This window comes from Trachemys scripta, chromosome 7, assembly GCF_013100865.1.
Source record: "Trachemys scripta elegans isolate TJP31775 chromosome 7, CAS_Tse_1.0, whole genome shotgun sequence".
In the NCBI taxonomy this organism is placed as follows: Eukaryota; Metazoa; Chordata; order Testudines; family Emydidae; genus Trachemys; species Trachemys scripta.
In genome coordinates, this window is record NC_048304.1 from 49,517,818 (window position 1) to 49,544,910 (window position 27,093).

General features: G+C 51.5%; 1 protein-coding gene across 2 annotated transcripts in view; it reads left to right on the forward strand.

Moving 5' to 3' along the window:
• Positions 1–27,093, forward strand: part of GNAI2 (G protein subunit alpha i2) — a 182,950-nt gene that overhangs the window by 135,223 nt on the left and 20,634 nt on the right. For both annotated transcript variants that reach the window (XM_034775236.1, XM_034775237.1), the window contains one exon: positions 16,750–16,878. In XM_034775236.1, coding sequence (XP_034631127.1) covers positions 16,750–16,878 — 129 coding nt within the window. The remainder of the gene's footprint in view (positions 1–16,749; positions 16,879–27,093) is intronic.

Here is a 27,093-nt window from a genome sequence, read left to right on the forward strand (position 1 = left end):
TTAAACATCTTTAAAACCTTATTTACTTTACATACAACAATAGTTTAGTTCTATATTATAGACTTATTGAAAGAGACCTTCTAAAAACATTAAACTGTATTACTGGCACGCGAAACCTTAAATTAGAGTGAATAAATGAAGACTCGGCACACCACTTCTGAAAGGTTGCTGACCCCTGGTCTAGCTCATAACATGCCCATGGAACCTTAGTGTGTGGCAACCTAGGGTGTGAATCTACAGCGCGCTAATTTGCCATGCAGTCATGTCCCATGTGGACGCTGCTACAGAAGACAAGCCCTAAATATCTCTATTCACTTTGGCTGAGGCGCAGTGGTTGTTAAGACTTTCTCCGGTGGATATCTTGATTTCTGGGAGTGTAAATTCTCCAGCTGCCGTGCTGTGTCAGTGTCACTCTCTCACATTGGTCTTTCCTTAGCTTTTTTAAAAAATGTACTACTAAGGAGAGGCAAACTCTGCTCAGTCATACTCCAAAATAAACCCTTTCTATTCCTGGCATTACCGCCACCAGTCCCCGGTGGGGGGTTGAGCTGGAGATAGCTCCTCCAGCTGGAGTTTGTTCGCCTAGAGAACTCATGCCAAGACTCTGCCTGTAACAGGAGACTTGTGGACGTCACCCCCTCAGTTCCTGTTGTTCTGCTTGTCACCAGTGCTTCATGCTCCCAATTTAGCTTCTTTGAAGTAAAGCGATTGTTGAGGGTGGTGATGCCGCCTGTGGAGCTTGGTGGGGGCTGTGGAGTGGGCTGGGCTGGGCTTTGTATTGCAGGCTTTTAACTTCACCTTAGAGGAGGAATTGGGCAACTTCTGTGTTAGGGTGACTTCTTATGAACAATTTGAGCCCAAAAGAGACTGCAAAGCAAGGAGGAGTGTCTGTCCCATCCAGTCTGAGACCATCCAGTTGGCCCAAGGACACTCAGCCAGTGCTGCTCACTTCTGTGTAGGAGAACCAGAGCTTTGAATCTTGAGCTAGGAACAGCTACAGGAGTTGCTGGAGTTGGTAGCCTTGCCAAGATATGTTCCTTCCCGCTGGAGTGGCATGTTATCTGGTGCACTGTGCGTGGTGGTGGTGGGCAGAGAGAAGCACGTAAGAGGGGAGCGTCTCCAGACAGAGAACATGATAGGCCTGGGGTGGTTGGTTGGGAAGGGTCCATGATGTCCAAGAGGCTGGTGGCAAAGCAGATCCATTGCACTAAGCCTCTTATTTTGTGACCGAATAAGAAGGGATTAGATCCATACTTGTGGTGAGCTCAAATGTGCTGGGTGTATTGAAAAGCATAAGCAGTTTGGATTTAAGAGTGATCTACAAAAGGGGAAATGGGGGTGGGGTAGGGTTGGGGTGCTTTATGATGTATACAGAGAGCCTGGAAGGAATGTTTGTATTTATTAACTCTTCTAGTTCAGTGGTTCTCAACCTGTGTACCATTGTGGGCCGCATTTGCAGTTTTCTGTGTGTTATGTGGGCCGCATCTGCACAATATATATACTGCCTGTACGGCCCTGAGGAATGTCACATCAGCTGTGCACTGATTGGGCCACAAGCGGACTGCAGGTTGAGAACCACTGTTCTAGCTTTTGTAGCTTCTAAATATCAGGCTTATCAATGTGTTCCCAGGGTTTGCTGGAGGTATCCTTGGAGGACAAGAGAACTGGAGTGGTAGCTTTCTTAAAGCTCGGATGAAGAGGTGGAGCTTGCTGTATCTTTAATCCAGATCTTCTGTCCAGATGTTTCTACTCAGAAGCTGGTTTTGTACCATCTATTGCAAGCTAGAGTTGTAAACAAAAATCCCCTCCCCTTTCATTTCCCTAGGTGTGGCTTTCTTGGTTCTCATGATCCTATGAGTTCTCTAGGCATCCTAAGGGTATGTCTACACTGCAGTGTAAGCCCAGCATTCGAACTCAGGCTCAAGACTAGCCCCGCTTCTGTCTACACACAAATCACGCTAGCCCAGCGTGCAGACCCAGGATCCCAGGACCCCACGGGGGTGGAGAGTCCGGGCCTGAGTCAAGCCAGTACCCGGGGTTCAAACCTGTTTCAGTGTAGGCGCAGCCCTACTAGACTCGCACTCTGGGAGTCTGCCAAAAGTATCGACTGGCACTTTGCCCTCTGGACAGTCAAGTTTTCCTATGCTGCATCACAAAGAAAAGTTTAGTGTGACCACATTTTGGGAAGGTGTTGGGAAGTCTGGAATATGAGTGGTTAGACTCAGACCACATAATGCAGTGTAAATGCTGGAGCCCCAGGCTGGGACCCAGGGTTCAACAATTCCTAATTCCCAGGGTTACAAATGAGTGTAGACGCTCAAGCCCTAGTTTAACAAACCCAGGGTCTGCTAACTCGACTTCTACTGAACTGGGCTTACGTTGCAATGTAGAGGTACCCCTAGAGTCCTCTAGGAGAAACAAGGGGGAGGACCTGAATTTCGAATGTCGTGAATAAAACAAGCTGAAACAGTTTTATCTGGGGAGGGAAACAACCTTCCCGGTCTCCTTTATGTGTTATCGAGAAACAAACAATGGCATAAGCCCAACTGTGTTTCCTTTGCAGATTGCGTTTAACTGGTTTCCCTTTAGCCCCGCCCTCGATCGCATCTGAGATGGCCTATAGAATGAGATGGCTTTTTTTTTTTTTGGTCTGCCTCTCAGGCTTGAAACACTACTGACATGAACCCAAACTTCTCCAGGGACTGGTTCTAGTGCCCCTGGGTGGGACTGTTCAGCCACATAGGAGAACAGAAGATAAACTACTGGGGAAGAATTTTGGTTAGCACATAAATACCTTGAGACGTTAAGCATGCAGGTCTAGTCCGTGGGATTTGAACGAAGCCTTTGTGACTTGAGCTTTAGGTTTTCTGCAGCGGCTCTTTCTTCCTAGCCCCCTTGATGGCAAGAAATAAGGTTTCCCAGGAGTTATTACAAACACGTGCTTCATGGCAAGAGCCGTGGCTGTTCCAGGAGGCAGGCAGTGATGTGTCCCTGGATGCCTGCAGTTGCAGCATATTCTGTTGCATGAAGAGCACTAACTATTGAAAGACTAATGATAAAATCACAAGAGCTGGTAACATTGTCTCTGTCTATGCGCTTGTCTACACACAGCATGACTCCGGCTGAACTGGTAGGGTGATCTAAAATCAGTTTAGTGAAACCAGTGCAAAAGGCTATGTGGACACTCTGAAATAGATAGAAACCTGTCAAGTGGTATTAATAATATCACCTAGCTCTTACCTAGCACTTTTCATCCATAGATCTCAAAGTGCTTACAAAGGAGGTCAGTATCATTAGCGCTCCTTTAGAGATGGGGAAACTGAGGCATGCAGCAAAGTAGTGACTTGCCCAAGCTCACCCTGCGGGCCAGTGGCAGAACCAGGAATTGAACCAGGTCTCTGTGCACATAGGCTACTTAGCTTAAGTCGATTAGGAGCAGATTGGCTTATTTCAGGTTAGCTTCATTCTTACACTAAAATAAGAGAGTCTACACAGGGTTTGCACTGGTTTAACTAAATCCATTTAAAGAACAATTGAAATTAACCTGGTACAATTTTTGTGCGTCACAATGGCCTGTCTTGCCCCCATCATCAGGGTATCTGGCAGTCTCACACACGTTGAATTTATCCTCTCACCATCCTGAGGATCTGTGTCATCCCTGTTTTACAGGTGGGGCGTTAAATTGCTCGGAGAATGAGGTGTTCAGTGTCTGTCTCTCTCTCTCTCTGGAATCCCAGTCCAGCCTTCCTGCTGCTGATTGGTCACAGGACTTTTTTTTTAAAGTTTGCATGGGAGAAATTGGCATCATGCTGGCCTATTGGAGGGCAGTCCAGTGCTGGTGTGTGTAGATACATAAATCGAATGCATTTGTTTCAACTTATCCCTGAGGAGATTTTACTGAGGGCAAGTCTACATTACAGTAGTACCTCGGCACAGCTGCACACCGTCTGGTGAAGACGGGCTAGGCCGATGGGAGAGCGCTCTCCTGTTGACATAATTACTCCACCTCGGCGAGAAGCAGAAGCTATGTCGGCAGGAGAGCATCTCCCGCCAACATAGCGCCGGTGTGGACAGCATGAAACTTGTGCTTTTCACATCCCTGAGCATCATAAATTAGATTGACTTAAGTGGTAGGGTAAATTAATCCCTGAGTAAGTTAATCTTCCTAAGGGATCCATTGACTCAATAATGATTTGTGACATACAGCTCAGATGCATAGCTCTCTTAACTGCACATAGACACCCAGCTTACACAGCCCTGACTTCCAAAAGCCCCAAATGCAGTAGCCAAAAGCTGGGCCAGTGATTGCCTGCCGGATTCCAAATAGAAGAGTGAGGGTGGTAGCCTGGGGAAGCAGGATTCCAGACTCTTGGGTTCCTTTCTTGATGCTGCCGCTGACTCACTACAGGACCTTGGGCAAGTCACTTTAATATCTCCATGCCTGTCTCTCCATGAGTAGAATGAGGACATCTATCTACTTTGTGGATGGGGAGGAGTGGTATTATGAGGATTAAGGTGTGTGGGAGATCCCTTGAGGAAAGACGCAGTACAAGCAGCTTGTCTACATTAGGGTTAAGCAGTGGTTCTCAAACTTTTTGTATTGGTGACTGCTTTCACACAGCAAGCCTCTGAGTGTGACCTCCTCTTATCATTAAAAACAAGGGGGGGTAATTAAATTAAATGAGGGTTCAGGGCTGTCAGCCCCGCACATGGCCGGGCTCAGGGCTGTCAGCAAACATCCTCTGCAGGCTGTGGGATTTTTGCTTTGGTGTGCTGGGCGTTTTTCTGTGCTTGTCAGTTTAAACAGAGTGCAGTAAAAGTTCCATCTGTGGATGTCTTGCAGGGTTTGGTTTTCCGTTTGATGATTGGCAAATAATCTCTGAATTCTAGGACTGAGCTGTCATTCTCCCTGTAATGGAAAGGGAGAAACAGAAAATACTAGATAAAGCTAGGATTAAAGTCTTTCCATTTCATTTCTTTCTATCTGTGACCCCCCTCCCTTTTTTCCCCCAACTATTCCAGCTTAAACAGAGCCCTGCATTTAGTCAGGATCATTCCCAGTATTAACCCTTCTTTTGCTCAGTCAACATCACATGGTTAAGCTCTTAAAGGCCATGTCTACACTAGCACTTACATCAGCAAAACTTTTCTCGCTCAGAGGTATGAAAAAAAACACCCCCATGAGCAACATAAATTTTGCCAGCATAAGTGCTCGTGTGCACAGCACTGTGTTGACAGGAGATGCTCTCCCGCTGACACAGCTACCGCCAGTCATTGAGCTGGTTTTATTATGTTGACAGGAGAGCTCTCTCCCATCAACATAGCGTGGCTACACGAGTGCTCTTACAGCGGCACACCTGTATCTGTGCTGCTGTCGGCTTGTAAGTGTAGACCTGGCCTAAGTCTTGTAAATTACACCCCTCAAGGAGGGACTTATTTCTCTGCTGTTGTCTTTACCCTTAACAATGGGCAAGATAGGAGGAGAGGAATCCCAAAAGGATTGGATGTCTGTCTGGTAGATAAGGATTTTCCTGGAAGGGATCTAAGCCCTCCAGATTCAGGGCTACGGCAGCCTGTAGCTTATGAGGGAATAGGAAGAAACTCTTTTGGGGGGGTATCCCATAATAGTCACTTCAGATTTTGTTACTTACCAAGGTTGTGGTGGATTCTCCATCACTTGCCATTTTTCAATCATGATTGGATTCTTTCTACAAGATCTATTCAAACGAATAATTCAGGGAAGTCTTGTGGCCCGTGTTATACAGTAGGTCAAACTAGACGATCGTGGGTTGTCACTGGGCACAAAGTGAGCATTCAGACATCTGATCTCTTGTGATTTGGAGAGAACCTACCTTTTCTCAATCCAGCCACATGGGACTTGTGGAGCAAAATGCCTGTTGGTTTGTATCCATCTGATGTCTCCTGTCTAACACTCAGGTTGGAAGTTTCTTGGGGCAAGGCCCATCTTTTTGTTGTATGTTTGTACAGCGCCTGGCACTGTGGGTGTGGTTCCTAGGTGCTACAATAATATGAATAATAAATAACAGCAGCAGCATACTGGGCAGAGCTGGGCCCAAGGGGGATAGGAAGCTGAAAGCTTCAGTTGAAGGCTTGGGTTGCAAAAGGCAGTAAAAGGAAGAAATGTCTGTCATGCCTACGAGGCACCAGGATAACCACAGGTGTTGGGAAATCCAACCGACAGCCTGGAACCTCAGTGCCTCGGTTCTGGCATGTGACATCATTTCAGCCTCATCCTGTATCTGGCAAGACATGCCCCATGGCCAGCTTCTGCATTGAAACATATTTGAGGCTTCACTTCCAGGACGAATGGCCAGGGGGCAAAAAAGTCATGGATCTGAAGGGGAAATGGGGGTTATAGCGAGAACTTGCTTAGACCAGGAGACACTGGGAGTGTCGGAGAGGGAAATGTTTCAAAGTACAGCTACGGTTTATGAGTGGAAGTACCCCACGGCCCAGTTCAGGGATTCTTGTGCATTATAGAAGTTCAGTTGCAGAGTCTGTTCTGTAATTTCTTGGTTTGTGCTACAGCAGTGTTCACTTCACTAGCAAAAACACAGTGCGATATATAGGGGAGATCCGGAGAGGTAGGTTTTAGATGTGGTATTAGCTATGTCTTCGGTGACTTGGCATAGCACCATTTATGTACATTTATGTGGGGTAGTACTATACCACACTGCTAGAGCCTCAGAGTTGTGTATCTAACGGTCTAGAGTAGGCAGGAACTTGGGGTTGGATCTTTTCCCCTGTTGCTAATGAGTTTAACAGGCACTTATACAGGACAATGATGGGCAGCAGTATAAAACTCCAAGATGGAAGTATGCAGGTGGTGTTTGTGCAGTGTATAAAGCAAAGCTCCCTTTGTTGATATGATAGAGTAGCTCTCGGTGGTCTGCCTGCTTTGTTCTGGGAGCCTTCAAATGGCTCACAGGTGAAGGCTCATCACACTGATTTGTCTAATCAGATTTGTTTCATATTCCTTATTACTTGCACATGTGGGGGTTTCCTTAGCAGCGCGATGCATTTCTGTGATGCTCTTGGGCCTGTTAGCACAGGGCCACGAATCCAGGGACTAGCTGTATTATCAAAGGGACAGGGTTCAAACCAAAATGGATTCCGTTCCTCTAGACAGCCCGTGGAAGACCCCGTCTGGAATCAAGTGTGTGCAGTCAGAGGGGGAAGGTGGCACTGTCACTGTGTGCAAGATGCACGCTGGATCCCATCCAGGGTGTTGGGTGCGGTACCGGTCGCTGTTGCATTGCCCAGGCATGGGGCAGCAAAGCTGATAATGCCCCTGAAGGATCTTGATGGTGAGTTACAGTCTTACTAGCAAAGAGGAGAAGGAAAGCAGGTGTCCCAGGTGGTGAGGGGGGGTTGGTAGAGACCAGTCATTTCTCTCTGGTGATGGGTTTGAGGACACAATTTTCTAGCCTTTTCAATGGCCTCAATCCAAATGAATGCCTTGCTCTGCTCCAGGCCTGGTGAGGTAGGGCAGTATCAGCTCTCTTTTACACATGGGAAACTGTGGCTTTCCCAAGGTCAGGCAGAGAATCTGTGGCAGAACCAGGAACTGACCCCACACAGTGTTTTCACCATCAGATTATCTTTCCTTCCTAAACATGGGCTTACCCAGAACCACTTCATGCTACGAGTAAAAGCCCACTGGAGGATCCGTTCCCGGGGGGTGCAATGGGAGAAATGAGTTCCAGAAGCTCAGCTCCAATTCTGGCGGATGAGGGAAATAGAAGGGACTGTCTAGGCAGGAAGGTTAAAACGGGGCCCCAGCTAGCAGCTTGTTGTGATGTTGGGCAGCTTCCGATGTTGTCTTAACTGAACACACGTGTGGTGGCCACTCTGATTATTAGCATCACCAGGGCCTATCTCTACACAGTTTGTGATTCATGATCTAGGGCTTGTTCTAAAATTGTTGTGAATGTGACTGTCAAATTCTGGCTCCAACAAATAAGTACCCACACCAGAGGCTATGGGTCGGGGGCTAGATGGAGTGATGACCAAGGCCAGGTCTACACTATGGTGTCTGCCGGCAGAGCTATGCCAGGCAGGGTGTGAAACAGTCCAACCATCATAGCTGTGCCAGCGGAAGGCCCTAGTGGAGATGCAGCTTTGCTGTCAGGACTGTGCTTTCACCAGTGGAGCTTGATTTGCTCGTGGGGGTTGGTTTCACTATCCAGGGACAAAGTGCAGCTTTCCCCAGTGCAACTGTGCCCACACAAGGAGTGTTGCCAGTATAGCTGTACTGGTAAAGCACAGCTAGTATGTGTATAGCCAAGACAGCCTGAGCTGCGGGGCACAGCAAGCGATTTAGCTCTGCAAATAAGCCACCTTAATCGTCTTTGTTTTCCCAGGGCTTGTTGTTTGCACAGAGCTAATAGGACAGTGACAATAAGCCAGTATCTCTTTGCATCCAGCGATAAGCACAGGGCAAAGGCTGTGTTTCTTTGCATGATCTTGCATAAGCTTTTCTCAGCCGAGCAGGAGTCCAGGAGCCCTCCGCCCTTCCTTGCTTTGTTGTGCCGGTGTTACGTAGAAAGGCTGCCTGGCCCACGGCAGGGAACTTGTAGCTGTGCAGGAAGGAACTCAGTAATGCTCATGATAATGGAACCTCTCCATGGGAGGGCTGCAATCAAAACAAAGTGGCAGGCACAGTGTGTGCTGGCCATGCCCAGACAGTCCCGCACGTGTGTGGGCTCCCTCAGACTCCTCTTCCAGCTGCCAGCATCGCAGAAAAAGCTCAGTTCCTGCCAGGAGCAGCTAAGAGACGCTAAAGATCCCCATGGTGAGGGAACTGCATTGATCATCCCGAATAAAGTCTTCAAATCTGGATGTGGCCGTAGCGTCAGGATTGATTCTTTGGTTATTGATTTGTATTGCCAGGGGTAGGAAGGATGGGCTAGTGGGTAGGGTATGGCACTGAGACTGGGGTTTGATTCCTCGCTGTGCCACAGGCTTCCTGGGTGACCATGGGTCTGTCTACCCTGGGGAAGGGTGGCTGGGATAGCTTATCCTGATTCCCCAAACAAAATAAGCCATAAGCCCTCTTTCACCAGTGTAACTGTCTGCATGAGAGCCTTTGTCAATACTGAAATGTCACCCTCCCTGCAAGCAACATAGCTCTACCGACAATGATTTCTAGTGTAAATGTGGCTTAATTCTCCCCAGTCTCAGCTCCATGTCTGTACAGTGGGGATAACACCACTGCCTTGCCCACAGGTGTGGCGGGGTGGTAAAATCCATAGATGACTCTGAGTCTCACAGGTACTATGGAGATAAGGCCCAGAACAGTAAGGCTGCGGGTTTCACAGAAGTCATGCAGCGGTCAGTGTGCCTGGCCCTCGGGCAGCTCAGGCAGCCCCTGCGCCTGTTGCACTGGCCGCTGCTGGACCAGTCTTGGGCCACCCTCCCCCAGCCCCCAGCAGCTGAGTTTTGGTGTGGGAGGGGGCAGGGGGTTGGGGCATGGGATGGGTGAGGTAGGCTCTGGGCAGCACTTACCGGGGGGCTCCCCGGTAGCGGCGACATCCCCCTTGCTCAGTTGCTAGGCGGGGGTGTGGCCAAGCAGCTCTGACCGCTACCTTCGCCCAGAGTGCTGGCTTCACAGCTCCCATTGGCTGGGAACCACGGCCAATAAGAGCTGCGGAGGCAGTGCACGGAGCTGCCTGGCCATGCCTCCGCCTAGCAGGTGAGCGAGGGGGATGTCGCTGCTTCCGGGGAGCCCCCCAGGTAAGAGCTGCCCAGAGCCCACCTGACCCTGTCCCATGCCCCAATCCTCTGCCCCCTCGCAAACCCAAACTTTGCTGCTGCTGGGGGGGAGGTGCAGAGCCAGGTAGGGAGCCTGCCAATCCCCCAGCACCAGTGGGGGTCCCAGGCTGTGCGCTGCCACCCAGCCCCTTGCCCCCAAGTTTTAGTCAGGGGTATATAGTAAAAGTCATGGACAGGTCACGGATTCAGGGTTACTGCCCATGACCTGTCTGTGACTTTTACTAAAAATACCCATGACTAAAACGTAGCCTTACATATAAGTAACTGGATGGTGTAGAGTCCCAGCCAAGATCGGGACTCACGGTGCTAGGTACTGTATGTACATGTACTAGCTGGGATCAGTGAGCGCTGTATGCCTAACTCCCTTAGATACCTTTAACTTCCAGACAGCAAGAGACTGTCCATGCCTCCGTGAGTTACCAGTGAAATAGACGAGCCAAAGGCTGGGAGACCAGGACAACCTTTTCCGCCCCCTCCCTCCCTGGTGGTCGCTACTGCTCTGGTGAAAGGTTAGCCTGCCACTGGAGAGCTTCAGCCTTTGGGAGGGACACTGGATCTCCCCAGCACCCATCCCCCTCACTGGAGGGTTGCCCTAGCATAGACGCTGATTCTGTGGGTGTTCCGGAGCTCAAGCACTTGGAGCACCGCTGTTTGGCGGTTGGGGGAGGGTGGAGAGCAGTGGGCAGAAGCCATGGGGGGGGGGTTGGAGCAGGGTGGGAAGAGCCGGAGTGAGGGTGGGGCCTCGGGGGTGGAGTGGAGGCAGGGTCTTGAGGGAAAGGACGGAGCGGTGTGGGAAGAGGTGGAGCGAGGGCAGGGCCTCAGGGGAATGGGCAGAGTGGGGTAGGACCTTGGAGCGGAGTCGGGGTGGAGCATCCCCCGGGAGGGAAATATAAAATTTGGTGCCTATGTGCCCTAGTCTTTAGGGTGTTGGTAGAGTTGCAAGCCCTCTAATAGGCATCCCCTGGGGGTCTCCAGGAAGGGGCGATGTCAACAGATTACAAGACCCTGCTCTCTGGAGCCGCCATGTATCTAGGCTGCCGCTGCCTTGGCAGCACTTAACTTCCACTTGTTAAGTGGGGAAAGTGCTGCACCCTCGGCCCCCTTCCCCAGCAGGGCTTTTGGGCTGCATTGCCCCTAGCACGGAGCTGCCTCCAGCACTGTCCACACAGCGGTTAGTTCCCCTGTGGCTGGCTGAGCTGCAGCATTCCTTGCATCACTTTCCCCTTTGTCGTGGTGCTGGGGCTCTAACACAGGGCACATGAGGATAACTCGCCTTGCCAAGGATGCTGGGACACCCTGTGGCCCTGGAACTAGTGAATCTTTACTGCGAGTGCAAAGCAGCAGCTGTCAGGAGAGACTTGGGCTGCCACAAGCTTTACTCTGAGTTCAGGCCTTGTCATCTCAGCGGCCCAGGCTAGTGCACTGTTTGTTTGTGTAGCACCAAGCAGCGGGTGGCTGGAAATGAAGCTTGTTGGCCCTCCAGCCAGCTAAGGAATCTCTTCAGGGACTCAGCGAGTCAAGGACACTCAGCAGGTGGGAAAAGGGAGTTTCTGATCTCTAATCCGATGTGGCACATCCTATCCCAGCCAAGCCAGGAATCCTCATGAGCGCCTGGTCCCTAGTGGGAGAGGAAGACGGGGAAAGGGGGAGGTGTACGAAAGGCCACAATAGCAGTTCAGCTTGTGCAGCCCCAGCCCTGCCCCTGGCTTTTGCTTCCTGTTTTTGTATTGTGAGGCTTAAAGAGTTTCCGGCTGTTTTTGAGCAGCCAGCTCATTTGCATGGTGCGGTCAGGCCTTTCTTTTTAAAGAAGAGTGAGCATGTTGGAGCCATGCCCTTGTAGTGGGGTGAAGCTCCGGCTTTGGGCAGGGCCTGCATCCCCTCCTGCAGGGATCTCTGGGGCTAGGAGGGTGCAGAGAACACGCAGTGTCTTCCTGCAGGCGCACCTGCTCACTGGACTGAAGATCAGAAGAAATCTGGGGGCCAGATGCACAGCTGGTGTAAATCAACATCCCTTTATGGTCTTCGTTGCTCAGCCACTAGCCAGTGCCACTGGCTCCCTACCTGGCACTGGTATTTCAGGCTCCCCTTTGATCCCTTGGCTCTCCCTCTCGCATTAAGTGTGTTCCCCTGGTGGCTCTGTGGCCAATCCCCTCCCATTCATACACAGGTGCTCTATCCCACAATGACCATGGCGTGCTCACCACCAGGAGCCCGGGGAGTGGAGCAGCTCATGTGGAGGCCAGGTGCATGCACAGCAAGGAGCTGGTGGCTACTGCATGGTCCAGCCAGCTTCAGGGTAGGGGCCTGTGTTGGAGGTTAGTGTTCCAGTCTTTGGTCCTTACCAGAGGTCTAGTTTTAAATGTAGTTTCCGGCACACTCCAGACCTGAGGCTTGGACACCTTGAGTTTTCTCTGAGATGAGTGTGCCCAGCACCTGCCAGCTTTCCCATGCGTGTCCTGGAGCATGTGCCTCTGGCAGAGTGAGGGATGGACAGCATGGCTGAGCCTCACCTATGCACATCCCACTTGCCTGCAGCGCTCTCTTGGGAGCAATGCCCAGAAGGCCTCAGTAGGCAGACTTGCGCTGCCTGCAAATGTTTGCAGGTGACAGGATCTCCTTGGGCCATGCTGCAGCTGATCAGGAGGCGAGGCCTTTCATGTGCTCCTTGGTGTGGGCCCAAACTTGGGACTTGTCCCTGCTTCGCTGCAGGCTAATCTCTGCTGGGAGCACAACCCTATCTTGCCATGCGAGCTTCCATTCCCCAGCTCTTGAAGAGCAGGCTTTAAAAACTCCCAAGGAAGGGAAATGGATGTTAATTAGCACAGCGGGAAGGTGAGGAGCTCTCCTGCGGGATAGGTGTCACTCTGTGATTTCCCCAGGGGCAGCTGTACACTGTGTAAGTTACCATGTAATAACTGCGCTGGGGATTCACCTGCCATTCCCCAGCCCGGTCCCCTTTGTTCTCTGTGATGGAGGGGAATCTGTCATCTCAAAGCTTAGCTCTCACCAGATTAGGGTGCTGCAAATCCCCTGATTAGCATGGTTCTAATTTGCTTAAAGGACGCTTGTTTGTAATAACCCAATTAAGCAACTGATCTGGGGCAACATAAACTCTCGCTGACCTCCCAGGCAGTGTCGTGGGTAGGATTCCTGTGCCTGCGACACTAAATGTTCAAAGGTGCTGCTGTGCTCTGATACTGCTTTTGTAGACTGCTTCATAGACTGAGTCCACAGTAACTGTCAGTGCTACCTAGAGCTCAGACTTGTCTCCAACAGCTTTGAAGCACAGAGAAAGGACTGGCCCTGAAGTTTGCTTGGCAGATGAGTTCTGTAGATACTTGATGCCAGACTGCTGGAGCTGGTGGTCACAGTAGAAGTATGTAAGGTCGGAGTGTAGATGTGCAGGCTTGATCCTGCTGGGGGCTCTGATTTATGCACCACACCCATCCGGAACCTTTGCTTTAAAACCCTACGGTGCCAGTTTCCTGAGCTGAGACAGCATGCCTGCCTCTCCCTCATCACCTCCTCTGGGACTACCAGGGCTTCCTGTGTGTTTGACAGGGCTACAGCTCCAGGTGTAATCTGCTGTCCTATCTGTGAGATGTCCTGGACTAATGCCATTTTCATCAGTCATTGTACAAGTCTCAGCTGAGGGGGAAAGCGTTGAGCTAGGTTTCTGTCACGGACTGCTCCCTCTACTGGAAAGATCAGGACTCTAAAGAGTGACTTACACTAAATCTAGCAGCCAACACTTGATCGGGATCCCTAAAATGTCGCCAGTGATGCACTGTATTGCTCTTCCCTGTAATTCAGAGGGTTTGTCTGCACTGCAGTTGGGTGGTGAGATTGCAGCACGTGTAGACATGCCGACGCTAGCTTTGATCTAGCCAGCACAAGTAACAACAGTGAGGCTACAGCTGTATGGGCTCGCCTCGCTCACCCAAACCCCTCTACATCCTCGAGTGGCCCCTGCCTTTCACTACTATTGTTACTCGAGCTAGCTTTGCTGTAGCTCAGAGGTTCTCATGCTGTGCTCTATTCTCCATTCAGGAGGTCCGTGGATAGTTCCCTCTAAGGTGCGCACCTGCGTGGCCACACATGAGAGAATGAAGGGCCACCCACCTATTTAGTGGAGCTGTGCAGGTGTGGTTCCACTAATTAGGTGCCTGGACCCTGGAGAAAGAGGCACATGTAAGGTGAGGTGGTGGCCTTGGGGGGGAATAGGTGGTAGGTGGGAGGGGGCAGTGGGGTGAGAAGAGGGGGTGGGCGGAATTTGGGACATGCAGGGCTGTGGTGGCCAGAGAAAGAGGTGACTTTCCCCAGCTCCAGGGCTGCAGCTGCTGGGGAGAGACAGCCCTCCTTCCCAGCCCCAGCTCGGGGGCTGCCCTGGTGGGGGAGGGAGGGCACATCCATTGCATTAGAAAGGTAAGATTACTGACATTAAAATATGAGTTGTGTGCTTTTATTTGTAGAACAAAAAAAGTTTTTTTGTTTTTTTTTATATATAGTGCTTTTATCCAAAGCACTTTACAATAGTTAGCTAACGGTACAAACAACATTTGGAAAGATCATTAAATGGTCTGCCGAGATCCTCAGCAATTTTCAACTGGTCCGCGAAAAAAAAGTTTGAGAACCACTGCTCTAGCTAGATCAGAGCTAGCATGGATCTGTCTACATATGCTGCAGCCACACCTCCCATTGTGGTGTAGGTGTCCCCAGAGGTGCAGCCTGAGTGGGCTGTAGGCCCCAGCATGGAACGCTCTGCCTTGATCTGAGCAGCCTAGACGCAGGGCGTGCCGGGACATGTGGATTCAGCACCCCACATCTTTATTGTTGGGGGGGTGGGAATTATGTTTAGTTAAGGACTTAGTCCTGGGGGGAGCTTTGAATTGCACCAGGAGCGGTAAAGGATTGTCATGCTCTTGGTGTTTTGGGGGAAGCCACTCTTTGCCTCTCGTCAGTCCTTCTCCCGGGTCCTCAAACAGGCCCCTGCCCAAATGTGCTGCATGCAGTGAAGGCCCTGAGAACTCCATCCCTGGGCCCACCAGTGAGGGCTGCATGCTAGAGGCAGAAGGGGTAGGGAGTATTTGCTGATCATCCCCAGCTGACAATGGAGGCAGAGTTGCCCCATCAGGGTATTTCTGCCTGGACTGCAGCACTGCCGCCCCGGCACCTCCCTCTTCCTCACAGGATGGAGGGGTTTGTGTTTTTGACTATAAATGGCGCATAGCCATCAATTGTTTCCGCTCTCTGTGTGGTTTGTTGCCATAGTGATGAATACTTTCCTTTCTCCGTTTTTTTTCCTGAGAGCAGCACCGTATCAATGCAGCTCCGTAGCGGTGATTAGCTCAGAATGGGGTGGGGGAAAACAGCACTGCCCTGAGCACGAGACAGGATCTGCTCCCCCAGAAAAGCTCCAGTTATACGCAAGCACTGCACTTTCACCCAGTCGGGAGCAAGGAAATCGATAAGGGTGGCGGATACATGCTGCAAAGCAGCATAACACAGTAATGGGGCACAAGACCCCCCACCCTTATGGGGCTTGTTTTCTGAATGATGCAGCCCTGGCCCTTGGTTTGATTGTACCAGCCTCACTATTTCAATAGCTCAGAAGGCCTCTGATAGGTTTCAATGGGGAGCAAAATCCTTTAGCTAGTGCAGATGACTCCCACTAGTGAAAGTACAGAGTAAAAATGCAGGGGGAGCCATAGTTCAGCCTACACATGCAGCCCCCAGCCTGCCTGGACTACACATCCCAGCATGCAGTGTTCCACCTTGATTGAGGAGCCTGCTACGCTGCATGCTGGGACATGCTACAGGCTGAGGACCAACTGGCTGAGCAGCAGTTCCCCAGAAAAGGACCTGGGGATTACAGTGGACGAGAATCTAGATATGAGTCAGCAGTGGGCCCTTGTTGCCAAGAAGGCTAACGGCATATTGGGCTGCATTAGTAGGGGCATTGCCAGCAGATCAAGGGAAGTGATTATTCCCCTCTATTTGGTACTAGTGAGGCCACATCTGGAGTATTGCGTCCAGTTTTGGGTCCCCCACTACAGAAGGGATGTGGACAAATTGGAATCCAGTGGAGAGCAACGAAAATGATGAGGGGGCTGGGGCACGACTTATGAGGAGAAGCTGAGGGAACTGGGCTTGTTTAGTCTGCAGAAGAGAAGAGTGAGGGGGGATTTGATAGCAGCCTTCAACTACCTGAAGCGGGGTTCCAAAGAGGATGGAGATCAGCTGTTCTCAGTGGTGGCTGATGACAGAACAAGGAGCAATGGTCTCAAGTTGCAGTGGTGGAGGTCTAGGTTGGATATTAGGAAACACTATTTCACAAGGAGGGTGATGAAGCACTGGACTGGATTACCTAGGGAAGTGGTGGAATCTCCATCCTTAGAGGTTTTTAAGGCCCAGCTTGACAAATCCTGGCTGGGATGATTTAGTTGGTGTTGGTCCTGCTTTGAGCAGGAGGTTGGACTAGATGACCTCCTGAGGTCTCTTCCAACCCATATCTCTATGATTCTATGTAGTTTCCATGGGCCATGGCTCCATATGGAGGATGAAGTGCAGCTGGGGTCCCTTTCTCACATGATTCCCCACCCGCAGTGTGTTTCTGTTTGGGCTGGAGCCCCAGCCCAAACACTAGGGAACGATCCAGCTTGCTGGAATCTCTGCCGGCCTCTTTCCCCTACTCACTGGCCAGGAGATAGGTGTGAAGGGGACTTTATTTAACAAACATGGAAATGTTCCCTGGGCAGCTTTACTCCCATTGTCCTGCCATGCCAGTGGGTCTGAGTCCCTCTGGAACCAACGCTGCGGTGTGGCCCACTTTCCTGTTTTCCCCCAAAGCACCCGGGCTGTGCAGTAGCCGGGAAGGCAGAGCCCTGAGACCGCACCAAGCCACGTCCCTTGGCTTGCCTTGCTGACGCAGCTTCCTTTGTGTTCTCTCTGCAGCTACCTGAATGACCTGGAGAGGATAGCTAGAGGGGATTACATTCCAACCCAGCAGGATGTGCTGAGGACCAGGGTGAAGACCACGGGCATTGTAGAGACTCACTTCACGTTTAAGGACCTGCATTTCAAGTAAGTGGGAGCTGCAAGACATGCCAGCCCCTTCGTTTCACCTCTCCTGGTGTCACTTGGGCTTATCCCGTTCAGCCTTAGCTTTCCTTAGGGAGACAGGAACCTGTCCTGCCAGCAAAGCAATTCTCAGCGTGGCGCACCTGCAAATGTCTTGGTTTTTAAGAAGATGATGCAGCCTCCGGGTCTGAGCATGCGGTGCCCTATCTTGATCCTTGTGGACTTGGGCCAATGTGGGCTGTTGCATGCTGGGACCTGCAGTCCTTACGGGCGTCAGGCCTGAGATGGAGTACAGCTTTAATTAGCTTCCTTGTGCCAAAGATAGGGGCAGGCTGCCTGCAAGAATAAGTCTACACTGCACACTAAGCCCGGGCTCCAACTTGGGTTTGAGCCCAAGCCCTCCTTCCAGGCACACACAAATCAGTCTGACCCTGCTAGGAGGTGGGTCAGAGCCCGAGTCCTGTCATTTTGCAGTGTGGTCGTGGCTCAAGCCGCAGCCCTGAGTCAGAAGGGCCAGGTAGTGCAGCGTGGATGTGTTAGCACAATGCAGTGTGGACACTCGAGCACAGGCTTGGAAACACTGAGTTCATAAGCCGGGTCCCTCAAACCCAGGTTTAGTGTGCTGTTGTACCATAGGCGCTGACAGTTTGGACCGTGGTGTCTAAACGTGTCTGTAGCTGAATCCTTGCCCAGCCTAACATCCGGCCTGCTAGGAGCTAGGCTCGACTCGGCAACGCTGACTCTCGCTGAGGAGTTCAGCCAGCCTGTGAGGACGTCTTCTCCATTCGTGTCCTGCTGCAGCTGGCAGCCAGGCTGGAAAGTGAGGAGACGCGTTGCTCCTTCTCCCAGGGAGGGAGCTTGTAATGTTGCCGTAGCCACAGTGCTGCAGTTAAGATCAGAACCAAGCCCTGTCCCCATTTCCAGCTCCTGCCGTGTAACCTGGGCACCTGTTGGATTAGCTAATCAATGCTCCTGCTGTGCTGGCGGTGGGGGAGGCCAGGCTCAGCATGGGGATGTGGCTCAGGTGACCCCCGGCCAAAATAATTATTGGAATAAAGAGCTACACTCCATTGACCTCATCAGAGCTGGGCCTGGGCTGCAGCTGGTACCTGGCTTCTATCCTGGGCTCTGCCACTAGCCTACTAGGTGACCATGGCAGGTCACTTCACCCCTCCGTGCTTCAATTTCCCCATGTGTAAATTGGGAATAATACCTGGTGGGCGGGGTCAAGATTTAATTCCCTATTTAGAGTACTTTGAGATTCTCTGATTGATGGTGCTAGAGAAGGACAGTGTAGCTAGCCATGTGTTAGTGTCACTGGCGTACAGAAGAATTACCATAGTGGAAACACACTGAACTATTCTGTCCTCCTAAATGTCTGTCTCCGTTTGCTCACCCAGGCGCATGGTTTTCTCGCGGGCAAATGAGTAGAAATCTGTTTGGTCTCAGCCTAGGCCACGCATTGCAGAATCTTCCTAGAAGTTAGCACAGCTGTCTTTTCAGAGCTGGAATAGCCAGGGGGCTGCTGGTCAGGAGTGGGGAGCTTTGGCAGAGTTGTGGTGAGGGGTATCCCAGATCTGGAGTGGTGGGGGGGGCTTCAGGTCAGGAGTGGGGAGCTTTGGCGGAGCGGGGCATTGGCAAAGGGGTGTGAGAGCTGCGGGCAGGAATGGGGGAGCGTGTCTATACAGTGCACTTACTCTTTCTTTACTTTTACAAGTACCAGATTGACCCGCAGGATACAGGTAGAAATAAGCATTGGCTTCCCACCTGTTGATACTGTATCATTCAGCTTTTAAATTTGTAGCTCCCTTAGCCAAATTTCTTCCCATTCCAAGAGGCTGCAGTGCGGCTAATCCCCCTAGCGCTATGTGAGCATTAACTGGGAGGGAGGGAGGGAGGGATGCAGCTGCCAGCATGACAGCAGGGCTGAGGGTGGCTACCTCAGCTCTTCACTAGTACTGCAACAAGACTAGAAGGTTTGGGGGCCAGATGGCAACGCCCTGACTCCTGTTGTTCAACATACCACAGAGGCACTCGCAGGTCTCTGGAACATGCAGGAAAACTAAACTTGCCACTGGAATAAAACTGTAATCAGTCAAGAAGCTCCGGAGATGAATCTGTTGCTTCAGAGGCTGCCCTGTCCCTGTGATCTCGCCAGGCTGCAGCCCAGCCTCCCGCTCCCTGTGCACGATAAAATTGTGCTTTCCAAATGCCAGCCCCCAAATAGTACTGCACATGGAGTGGGAAGAGAACATGCTGAATGCACATGTCGGCACTAAGAATGTGACACATCAGACCTACTGGGTGCTGAGTGTAGCAGGTTTCCAGCTGATGCCTATGTACTCCTGGACCGTGCTGCTACAGAACCAGCTTGCTGCCGTCTGGGCACGCTCAGCCTGACAGCACAATGCACCCAGGGAAGCCACCTTTGGCTGGGACTACTGTAGTTCGTCACATGAATGTAGCTGGAAAGGATCATGCACCCTCTTGGTTCACATCACGCCCAGACTAGGCCTGCCATTTGGTATCTAGCTGGGTTTATAGCTCCCCTCCCCGTAGTATCTGAATGCCTCACGCTCTGTAAAGTGTTTCTCCTCCTAAGACACCTGTTGGATGGGGAAGTGCCACCCCTGGTTCCACTGAGGTAGAGAGAGTCCAAATGACTTGCCCGGGGTCACCCAGGCAGTCTGTGGCAGAGCAGAAGATGGAACCCATGTCTCTGGTGTCCCAGGGAGGTGCCCTAACCACTGGGCCATTCTTCCTGTCTGTGACCATAGAAATTAGAGAATGGAAAGAGTAATAAAATCAACTGGTCTGTCCCTTTGGCATAGGTCCTAGTCCCTCTCCCCTCCCCCTCACTCCTGAGCTGCAACTGTAGTCAGACCATGGCTGTTAAAGATGGAGCATGTTTATATTTTGTTGTTTCACCCAGGGACTTCAGCCCGCCAGCAGGGTTGTGGCTTTGTAATGCATTTTATTTAGCTAAGCGTGTCATATCTGAGCCCGTATGGTCACTGCTGCTGCTGGCGACACCTCTTAGCAAATTTTATTGGGGTGACTTTAAAAACTGATTAATGGAATGATCACTCTCAACAAATAGCAAAATCCTGAGCTGCCAGACATTGGGTTACTGTTCATCCAGGGGACGATGAAATTGAATCGAATGAGATTACACTAGCTTGAAAAGGTGAGAACCTGAATCAGCATAAACAAGTTTAGTGCCCCCCTTTGCTTCCCATCAGGAGATGGAAGCAGCAAAGTCCCTTTCATTGTAGCCACCTGCACCATGGTGGTTACTGGGGATTGAGCCTGAACTTTGATCCCCAGCAGCAGAAACCTATATGGGGTGATTGAACGGTGTGCGCTCCCCTTCCCTTTAGCTGGGAGTGTGGTGCGAGCTCGTATCTTCACGGGGACCAGTGAGGAGATGGAGGGTGAGCACCCCTGCTGAGCCAGTGGTATTACCAAAGTGTCCCTCTCAATAGGACGGAATAATCACCTCGGTGACTTAAGGCTGGTTGGTCCCTGCTGATGAGTTACATCAGCACAGCTGCATCTCCTGTGTGTGGAAAAATTCACACTTCGGAGAGAAACCGTGAAGCTGACCTAAGCCCCAGTGTAGACAGTGCTAGGTCTACAGAAGAATGCTTCCGTCAACCTGGCTACTGCCTCTTGGGGAGGCAATGGGAGAACCCCTCCTGTCAGTGTAGTGTCTAGACTGACGCTCTGCAGCGGTTAAAGTGTAGACGTAGTCCAAGTCCCTCTGACGCTCCTTCTGTCTGAAGTGGCAGCTTGTCTGTGTCTCAGAGCTAGTTTACAAGGTCTTGAGTCACTGATGGCAGCGATAGTGTACCCAGCGCTCCAGTGGCCACAGGCATTTTGGGCATCTTCTCTGAGCAGAGTTTGACTATACCATGCTTAAAATGCCAGTGGCTTTCTGGTGCCCTATGCCCCAGTGGGAGCAATGCAGGGAGACAGAGGTGTTGGGCGAGAGAGCTAGTGGAGTGGTGCCCATGTATTGCAGTCCTGTGGGATCCCAGCTCAGCTGTGGAAAAAGGGGCTTCAGCCTGCCTGGGAATCTGGTTCCTCCACTCTGAGTCACTTACCTATATACCTGTCTGTCTGGGAATGGATCTGGCCTTCAGGGTATTTAGTGGTGTGTGACATTGCACTAAAGAAAAATTCTGGAGTCTGTAGATTGGATTTTCAGTTGCCTTGTGCTTTTAGGCTCATCCTCCTTCAGAAAAGTCTGCCCAATAACTTTGTGGGTGATGTTTATGCACTTCAGCCACTTTCAGGCTTTCTTGCTTGCTCAGGAGTAGTGTAGACCCAAAAATGTAGGCCCTTCTTAAAATAATTGGGGTTTTGTAGAAAAAGTCTTCAAGAATCTAAATGTCTGCTTCATTGTTTTTTAGATCCTCTGAGATCAATATGTCAGATTTAAGGAAGATGCAGATTGTTAGAGACGCAGACAAAATACAGAGATGTAGGGGGGAATTGCAAACTATCTGTTTGAGCTTGTCTATAGCTGTGACACTGAGTACCTGTCTCACAGCTGAAGAGCTCTGTGTAGCTCAGAAGCTTGTCTCTTTCACTAGCAAAATGTGGTTCAACTGAAGACATTACCTCATCCACCTTGTCTTACTAGTGAGAATTAGTCACCCAGCTTGAGTCATGGACCAGCCTTTAATGCACAGGTGGAGTTCTGAGAGGGGAGATGGTGTACTGCCAAGAAAGTAAACCAGATGTTCCGCCTCCAAAAAACAGCATTGGGCAGGTGAACTAAGGTTGCCCAATATGAAGGAGCTCAATCCATGTGGCATGGTGGTGGCTTTGAGCTTTTATGGAGTTCAAGAACATTAAGTTAAAAAAATACCTGGCTATAATTTCTTCCCAGCCTCCTCGCCCCCACTGAAATGTAGAGAAACATGATGAATATTCCAAAATACTTACTTTTGGCTAGGTAAAAAGAGCTGCTGGGGATTGCCAGGGCATGGCCCCAGTCCAGGGGGCTACCACAGTGCCATACTGGAGACCCCCCAGCAGGAGAGCTCTGGGAGGAATGGGAATACAACGCACACTGCAGGAGTAGTGTGTGCTGCCAAAGGTGGAGCAGCTTTTCAGTGAGTGCGTTAAGGCACCCTAATTATTTCACACCCCGTCTTCTGGCCAGGCCCTGCATGTTTACACGTTCCTGGGATGCTGGGTTTCCTCTCTCTGATTGTCTCTGAGCTGGAATTCCTGGATCTGCTTCATAGCATTGTTGAACAGATTGCTCAGCCTATTGGAAAAGGCCCATCTCAGCAGGCTGCACACCTCTGCTAGCGGCATGGCAGTGGGCCAGGAGGAGGATCTAGATTTCAGTTGTAATGAAATTCTTGCTGGCTGATTAGAGAGAAGCCCGTTAACTCTAATGTTCCCTGTTCCATGCTCCTATTCCAGAGCTAGCCATTCATTGCTGGTGCTGCACCAGGAACCTTTTCACATGGGCTGTTTTGGGGTTCTTCCTTCTCAAGGGTTTGGGCTGGTTATAGACCTAATGGCCAGGAGCGACCATTCTGACCATCTGGTCTGACCTCCTGCTTCACACAGGCCAAAGCACACAAAGGAATCGAATGGGCTAAAGTGACTTTACCACCCTGACTGTATCTAGGGAACAGAGCCAAACAGCCCGAGTGAACCCTGTCCAGAAGGAGAACATGCAGTGAGAGCGCTGTGCTCCTGAAAGGGGTGACCGCTTCACAGTGACCATTCGCAACAGCAGTAGATTCCAGCCCCAGCTGATCACAAAGAACCATGGGCCATCAACCAAGGTGTGGGGCTGGAAACTGAGTCTGCTTCTGTCCCCAGCTCTGCACCTCAGTTTCCCCATCCACACAGCATGGAAAATCATATTTACAGGGCCCATTGTTTGTAAAGTGCCCTGAGTTCTGTGGATGCAATGTAAATCTGAAGCGTTATTTGTGATAGCAACACACTGCTGGAATATCCCAGAGCTAGTTCTTCCTTCAGCAGGCAGGGAGGGTTGTAAAACTGCAGCAGCTGAATGGCTTCACTCCTCCCCCACTTCCCCTTTCTCTCTTCCCCCCCCTCCCCCCCCACGTCCCCAACTCTTTGTGCAAGTTTGGTGCACTGCAATTATTTCCTGGCCAGTGTGCAAATCCACAGACGATGTGAGTAAATCCCATTCCAACAGCACACTGTTGGTGCTCCACCACTTCCATACAGAAGGCCTACCCACCCCGCTCCATTTTTCCAGGGGCCCCATGCATGATCGCCCAGGTTAACAGCAGCCACGCCTGATCCTACCCAACAGCTGTTAGGTGGCCCCTGTGCAATAGATTTACCATGTGAATATTCCTCTCTTTTATCACTTATGTTCTTTTGCCATCAGGGGCAGTGTTGAAGAAGCTAGAAATGTTTGTGAGAGAAACAAAGTCGTATTTGATGGTTTAGTGTCTGTGATCATATTCAAGGGGTAGCCTGTTTTCTACAGGCAGATGTAGCCAGAAGGGATCCTGTCTCCTATGCCCTCGTAATTGCTACAGGTTTTGAACTCTCTTCTCTGCAAATGCCTGTTTTTTTACAGGCCTTTGAGGCTCTAATGCGAAGCCATTGAGAGAGGCATAAAAGGGGTCAAACAAATTAAATCCCAGTTTTCTGACCTAAATGAAAATCACATGCTTGCCTCACTCCTCGCTAGGTTGGGGAGCCCTCCTGCCTTTGCTGAGCAGGGTCACGTCAGCTGATGTTGGCAAGGCAGGGCTCATCCTGAGCCGGTTCATGTCCTGTGCTGACAGCATACCTCAGTAATGAGGAGCCATGTGGAGCGGAGTGGGGACGTGACCCCATCCTGGTGAGATTAATTTCATGTTTAATCCAGCGCCCGACCACTGTGCCAATTTGGTACTTTCCACGGCCAGGGCTGTGAGAAGGGGAGGGTGTGTGCTGGGGTTGGGAAGAGAGCTCAGTCTGGCTCTGGTAGAAGACATTATCCATTCTCCCTATTTATACCCAAGTGCTGGCCCTTGCATGCCTAGTAAGTAACTGGGCATCAGCTACTCAGCGCTGTGTGGGAATGCCATGCTTTTCTGCTGGGTCGCATGCGGCTGGGGTGCCAAAGCCGTGGTTGGTTCCTGCTGAGTCATGCTAGGAGGTGCCTCCGCTAAGTTAGGGTGGGGGAGTGTATTTGGGGAAGGGGAAGCTGGGCTAGAGGAGGGCCTGGAGGAAAACCTGAGGGACAGCCACTTTCAAGGAGGAAGCTTGGGCAGAGGTGTCGGTGCTGTTGCTTAGAGTTACTATGAAATCCAAGCACCAGGAAAAGGGCTGGATTTGGCGCCTGCCTCGGACAGCGGAGGGAACGATGAATTTCCTGTCCCGTTGGTAGAGCCCTGCATAGATACACAATTTATACACGCGGGTGCAGATATCCACATCTGCGGATATAATTTGTGTATCCGTGCAGGGTTCTACCTATTGGAGGGTCTGCGATTGCGTAGGGAGGCTGAAGTCTCCTAAGTGGGCCTGGGAAGGAGGCGGCCTCCTGGGGTTCCTAATTCAGGCCTCACTTATTCCATAAAACAAATGGTGGGAGTAAGTGCTAGCCACCCTCTGAGAGTCAAGCTGGGTCACTCCCCTTCGTGCATGCTCACTACTATCTGAGCATATAGGCCCCTGAAGATGTGCCTTGGTCTGTTCGGTGACCCGGGCACACTGCACTTGAGCTTGGCTCACAATTCTCTTGCTGTGTGAGCCGAACTCCGCCTCACCCTGCTGTACCTGTTCTGACCCTGCAGGCCCCCAGGATTGAAAAAGGAGCAAGAACCTCATTCCTACAGTAACTAACTGCAACTCTGAACATGCCTGTAGAGTGGGTCTGTGGCAGCCCTAGCTAAAAAGAGCTGCTGGGGGTTGCCAGAGCACCATACTGACTCATGGACTCTAAGGCCAGAAGGAACCATCATGATCATCTAGTCTGACTTCTGTGAATTGCAGGTCACAGAATCTCACCCACCTGCTCCTGTAATAGACCCCAAACCCCTGGCTGAGTTACTGATGTCCTCAAATCATGGTTTAAGGGAGGGGTGGGCAAACTACGGCCCGTGGCCTGGATCCAGCCTGCCAGCTGTTTTAAGCCGGCCTTCGCGCTCCCACTGGGGAGCAGGGTCTGGGGCTTGCCACACTCCAGTGCTCCAGCTGGGGCGCAGGGTCATGGGCCACTCCACATGGCTCCTAGAAGCAGCGGAATGCCCCCCCACCCAGGCTCCTACGCATAGGGGCAGCCAGGAGGCTCTGCTCTGCACGCTACCCCCCCCCCCCCCCCCCCGTCCCAAGGTCCGCCCCAGCAGGAACCACAGCCAATGGGAGCTGCAGGGGCAGTGCCTGGGGACGGGGCAGCGTGCAGAACTGCCTGGCTGCGCCGCTGTGTAGGAGCCAGAGTGGGGACATGTCTGCTGATCTGGGAGCCGCTTGAGGTAAGTGCCGCCTGGAGCCTGCACCCCTGAGTCCCAACCCCCTGCCCCAGCCCTGATCCTGCTCCCACCCTCCAAACCCCTCAATTCCAGCCCGGAGCACCCTCCTGCACCCCAAACTCCTCATCCTCATTCCCACCCCACACCCCCAGCCGGAGCTCTCACCTCCCCGCACCCTACTGCCCCAGTCTGGAGCCCCCTCTCACACCCTGAACTCCTCATTTTTGGCCCCACCCTGGAGCCCGCACCCCCAACCAGAGCATTCACCTCAATTTTGTGAGCATTCACGGCCTGCCATACAATTTCTATTCCCAGATGTGACCCTTGGGCCAAAAAGTTTGCCCACCCTTCATTTAAAGATTTCAAGTTACAGAGAATCCACCATTTACACTAATTTAAACCTGCAAGTGACTCGTGCCTCATGCTGTAGAGGAAAAACTCTGGGGTCTCTGCCAATCTGACCTGGGGGAAAATTCCTTCCCGACCCCAAATATGGCAATCAGTAGACCCTGAGCATGTGGGCAAAATCCAGGAGCTAGACAGCTGGGAAAGAATTCTCTGTAGTAACTCCAAGTCCTCTCCATCTAGTGTCCCATCACTGGCCATTGGAGATATTTGCTGCTAGCAGTCACAGTTTGGCCATATGTCATTGTAGGCAGTCTCATCATACCATCCCCTCCATTAACTTATCAAGCTCAGTCTTGAAGCCAGTTAGGGTTTTTGCCCCCTCTTCTCCCTTTGGGAGGCTGCTCCAGAACTTCACTTCTCTGATGGTTAGAAACCTTTGCCTAATTTCAAACCTAAACTTGTTAAGGGTCAGTTTACATCCATTTGTTCTTGTGACCACATTTGCACTTAACTTAAATAACTCCTCTCCCTCCCAGGTATTTATCCCTCTGATGCAGGGGTGGGCAAACTTTTTGGCCTCAGGGCCACATTGGGGTTGCAAAACTGGATGGAGGGCCGGGTAGGGAAGGCTGTGCCTCCCCAAACAGCCTGGTCCCCTCCCCCTCCCCCTCCCGCTTCCCACCCCTTAACTGCCCCCCTCAGAACTCCTGACCCATCCAACCCCCCCTGCTCCATGTCCCCTAAATGCCCCCTCCTGGGACCCCCTGCCCTAACCCCCCTGGGACCCCACCCCCATCCAACCCCCCTGCTCCCAGTCCCCTGACTGCACCAACCCCATCCACACCCCTGCCCCCTGACAGGCCCCCTGGGATCCCACGCTTATTCAACTGCCCCGGTTCCCCGTCCCATGACCGCTCCCCTCCCCTCCCCTCCCGAACCTCTACCCCATTCAACCGCTCCTTGTCCCCTGACTGCCCCCCCGGGACCCCCCGCCCCTTATACAATCCTCCCCCCTCCCCCCCCCCGGCCCACTTACCACACCGAGCAGAGCATGCAGAGCAGCATGTCTGGCTGCCGTGCCGGCCGCAGCCAGACACACTGCCACTCTGCTCTGCAGGAGCGTGCAGCTCTGCAGCTCAGAGTGCTGCCCACGCGGCGGCGTGGCTCTGTGGGGAAAGGTGGGACAGCGGGGGAGGGGCCGGGAGCTCAGGGGCTGGGCAGGATGGTCCCGCGGGCCAGATGTGGCCCGCAGGCTGTAGTTTGCCCACCTCTGCTCTGATGTATTTAGAGCAATCATATCTTCCCCTCAGCCATCGTTCAGTTTGACTAAACAAGCCAAGCTCTTTGAGTCTCTTCTCATAAGATAGGTTTTCCATTCCTCAGATCATCCTAGTAGCCC